This window comes from Metopolophium dirhodum, unplaced genomic scaffold (genome assembly GCF_019925205.1).
Source record: "Metopolophium dirhodum isolate CAU unplaced genomic scaffold, ASM1992520v1 scaffold1, whole genome shotgun sequence".
In the NCBI taxonomy this organism is placed as follows: domain Eukaryota; kingdom Metazoa; phylum Arthropoda; class Insecta; order Hemiptera; family Aphididae; genus Metopolophium; species Metopolophium dirhodum.
This window is the reverse complement of record NW_026869896.1, coordinates 458,002-462,898: the sequence shown is the minus strand read 5'-3', so window position 1 is coordinate 462,898 and position 4,897 is coordinate 458,002. Positions and strand designations below refer to the sequence as shown.

Sequence of the window (4,897 nt, the reverse complement as noted above, 5' to 3'; positions counted from 1 at the left end):
AGTTTTGACATATAGCTGACAGTTTTTTCCACAATTAATACTTTATAAAAATCATTAAATTGGTATACTAGGAGCTTTAAGAGGCGCTAGGTGAGTTTTGTCCATTGTTTAATGGATCGCCAACATTTCTTTCAGTTTCCACTGTTGCTAGAACTAGACGAATTTTTTTCGTAACAAAACGGTCTATGATAAAAGTTTACACTATTCAACACTACAGTCAGCTCTCAGTAAACTGAAGGCTGCCGATTACATACGCACGCACACTACATGTTAAAATAATAAAAACAGTAAACAGTCTTATCTTTTCGTATAGAAAGCTATTTTTAGTGTTTTGAGTTTTTCCAAATATATTGGGGAAACGGATTAACAAAACGCGCTCTGGTGGAAACAATTTGTACCTTCCGTTCGGAGTGAATAGATATAGTTTTATATTGGTCACTTTACTTTTTATAGTAAATAAACTTTGGTATCGAAACTTTAAACGCTTTTATAGCTAACTGTATACGTTGGTAAGTACAATTTCTACTAATATCAAATACATTAAAATACACATCACTTAAAAGAAAATATGTATATGCGAAATGTCGGGAATTGTTGGGCAACCATACTATCTTTAATCGTGGTTAATACCCGCATTGATTATAAATAGGTACTATATAGTATAGTAGTATTTATAATCAATGATACCATGAATTAAATTTCGATAGTATTATATAATATTATTTATATTATTATTTTGTGTGGCGACTAGCGAATTGATCGCGTGCGTCTTCAGAAACGCAACGATTAATCGTGTAAAATAAAATATATTGCCTAGTGCCCAATATGTATATAAGTCTAAAGCCACTAAGGTCATAGGTTAAAAGTTAAGACTCATCTATACTGTCGCTTTGAATAATAAATTACCTATACAGCTATACATTTCATAAGTATCCATAGGCATGCGCAAACCTTAGTGGTGATGGGGGGGAGGGCAATATAGGCAACTATGGCAATATGGTAATTTTATGAGTATAATATTTACTGTTGGATAATGTTCATTCCTCGGCATTGATAGAACATTTTAGTGAAAAAAATGAATAGTATTCATGAAAAATGTATAAGATTTAAATTAATTTATCTAGATAAATTTTCTAGATAAGAAAATATGTCATCTAAGATAACCAATAGATTAATGACAAAATAGTTATTAAGATAAGATAATAGATGAGTAATTGTTTATCTAGATAATTATCAAAATAAATTTATCTAGATAAGTCTCAACACTGGTCCCTTGTTCAAATAACCTCCTGGGACACGATTCCACAATGTGTTTCATGGTTTGTTCCACTTCCCCACAATCACAGGCTGCACTATCTATGTAGCGCCATTTGAATAATACAGATCCACATCTTCCCTGTCCTGTCTTAATGCGATTAATTGTTGTCCATTGATTTATTGGTAGTACCATGCCTTCCGTATTTTGGCCGGGTCTTACAGAATCTGACACAATGTATTTATAAAATTATTATTTCATAAATGGAGCTTTTTCCGTCAGATAAAGAAATAATAATAATAATAATAACATAAACTAACAGGACTTACTTTTTCCTAACAACACCACATTTAAATAGTTTAATTCAATAACAAACTTTTAAAATGTCGAAAAAAGTGATTAATGTAAATCAAAAAGGAAATAGGGACGCCATAATTTCTCTGAATGAAAGTCATCTCCCTAAACTTGGTCCAGCATCCACAACTACTGTACAGTTGGCCACGCCTCGTCGTCCAAAGAAGAGATGTAAAACGAAGAAAAAATGCAACAACTGTTCCCGGATATTGCCTCCTGAAAAATCTTTCGACAAATTCATGACTAATGAGAAAATTATGGAAATTGCCATGTCAATGTATCCTGGTAAGGCATTTGGCCATTTAGATTGCATAATAGAACCGATAAAAACCCCAAAGACAATGGGATGGCAATGGTCAGTTAAAGAAACCGGTGGCGTAAAAGTAAGAAATTAATATTATCCTACGAAGATTTCTAGTATATCCCGCGAAGGTGTTTTTGATTTTTATAAAGTTATTAATCATTTTTCCGATGCTATTAATTTTAATATTAATTATTTTGGTATGAAGACTAGGTTAGTAGAATGAACTTGTTTAATTTATGAACTTCTCTGGGAAAGGCCACAATGGTCTGTTAGCTGGGGTTCAAATAAGTTGCATCCCCCACATCTAGAAACAATGTATTGCGAGTTATAAATAGACATTTTGTATACATTTGTTTATTGCCTTTAATAAACAATATAATTGGATCAATAATTTGATTTCCATAGAAATCGTTTAGTTGATTCTTTATTGGTTAGTATAAAATCGTAATTCCCAGCTGAATAGGTATATATATTAATATATTATATATCCCATTATAATATACACCTACCTGAAAGGTATAATATAAATAATTACATTTTAAGCATATTATAAAATGTAACTTGATATTCGTACATAATATGATCATAATCTGAATTAAAATGTTTCGAAAAATACTGACTGCAATTGACAAAAAGTACGGTAAAATATAACGATAAATAATTAAATTAAAGATAAAAAAAATAAAAGTTAGATTCTGAGTGGAGCGATGAATGTATTGATTTTACAATGATTTGTTTTGTTTTAAATTTATTGTTTTTATGTCTCATCACCTTTTAGCACACTAAAAAAGTTTAGATTTTCTGATAGGAAAGTGAATCTAGTTGGTACTTTGGGAGGTCAAAAGTAAAAATTATACGGAAAAATCTGTTTTTGAGAAATTGACAGTTGGTACATGAAATTTTGACTGAATGTCTATATTAGAATTTTCCATACACCCTATCATTTTTCAAATATTTTGACCTATTTTGAAATGTTTAGCTGTTTACGGACATATTCATTTTTCATTTTTTTTTGATTTCTTTCTAAGAAAATCAATTCAATTTTATTAGTTTATTAAAAAAGCTTAACATTTTTATAGAAGGCTCCTAGTATATTGTTTCAAAGGCAGATGGAAAAAATTAAAAATCCAGTTAATTTTTTTTTTATAAGCATTTAAAGTTCAAATATTGACAAAATACGTAAAATTCATAAAAATGTGTATGATTGTGAGTTAAAAATTCATAAAAAATTTTCTATTTAAATCTAAGATAAAAAAATTTAATACAAAATTCCTCATAAGATTGTCTATCTTTATCAACAAAAAAATGACTACAAACAAATCAAATTAAATTTTTATGAGCGTTTGAAGTTCATATTTTTACAATATTGGATATTCACTAGATTTTTCATGTATTGATTTTAAATAAAAACGAGTAACTTTAGATGCATGATAATTTCACTGAATGTTTATATTTTTATTCAATAGACATGTTAATTTTGAAAATATTTTGACTCTTTTTGAGCTGTTTACGGACATTGTAAGTTTTAAATTGTTTTTTTTTTATAATTGTCAATAAAATTTAGTTGTTGGGTAAAAATGCGTGAAAATTCAATGTTTTTCAACTGCTTAATTTTTTTTATATGTATTATTAATTCAAATGTTGACAACATTTATCAAATTTCAAATTTAATAATTATTTTGTAGTTAAAAATGTATAAAATGTTCAACGATTATAGCTAAGGATTGAAAATTTAAAACAATGTTCCACGTAAATAGGTAAATATATAAATTACTTTATTCACAATAATATCATCAAATATACTTAGTAATATCGTAGGCTGACTGACCATCTTCCTCAGAATCGTTTTTCTTATACAATTATATCGTTGAATTCAAATTTAACACCATCCATTACAGTGACCCACTTGTAACCTACTGTACAGCAGAGCTACACCCACTTGTCCACCTTTTTTATCTTTGATTCTTACTGGTTGTCAATTATTAGACATTATAATTGGTTTAATTTATTGGGTCTACCATGATAACACTAAAATGCATTATGAAAATAAAATACCTATTTAAAGCCTTAATCGGTTTTTAGATAAATCGAAATTGGAGACCTGGTGCCATACGTTTAGATGTCGCTGAAATTATTGAGAAGGTTCGATCAGGAACTATTGGACCACTGCCTGGGAGAAATTTCATGAAAATAAAATAACGGTTTAACAAATACATAAACAATTATTATTCTTGGCGATTGTCATCATTCATCAATATTGAAAAATTATGTGTTAACACTCAGTTACGAGAATTAATAAATAATATTAATTGATATAATAAATATACAAAACGGATTGAAAAAATAGTATGGTAGCGTGGTAGCCGATCATATGGACCGAATTATACGATATTATTTTGTGTTGTCATTAATATAATTATACATATTGATTCATTTAACGTAAAACAGTAAATATAACTGACAGTATTGACTTTTTTCATGATTTTTTTTTAGAAACTAGTTTTTTTACACAGATTGCAAAATCACATTTACATATTATTGTATTACATATATTTTACATATCTTGTATGAATATTTCTAGTCTAATTTTATTAATTATTAAAATATTCGTACGTGGCTATCAGAAAATTTTTAAATATTGTTACAATATTATTATATAGTACAGTTTTTGGCCAAAGATCAAACATTGCTTGAATATTTTACTCATATTATATCGTCACAATATAAATGAGGTATTGTATCCTTCTATTTAAATATTGTCAAAATATTACACCTTTAATTTGTATTACTATTATCATTTTAATATTTGTATGCTGACTATACAAATCTTGCTAAAATTATTCACCTACACATTACTATAAAGTTGCCTTTTTTATTGATACCTAAGAGGATATAAGGATGATAAGATCCCCGATCAGCGTTCGCTTCTACGAATACAACACATTGATTAATATCAAAACCGTCAGTTATTTTGTTGTTTCCCA

At 28.1% G+C, this 4,897-nt stretch overlaps 1 protein-coding gene across 1 annotated transcript; it reads left to right on the top strand.

Moving 5' to 3' along the window:
• The first annotated feature begins 1,638 nt into the window (after positions 1-1,638).
• LOC132953200 (uncharacterized) lies at positions 1,639-4,112 on the top strand. The gene is made up of 2 exons (XM_061025723.1): positions 1,639-1,992; positions 3,996-4,112. Exons 1-2 carry the CDS (start codon positions 1,639-1,641, stop codon positions 4,110-4,112), a joined length of 471 nt encoding a protein of 156 aa, XP_060881706.1.
• The last annotated feature ends 785 nt before the right edge of the window (positions 4,113-4,897 follow it).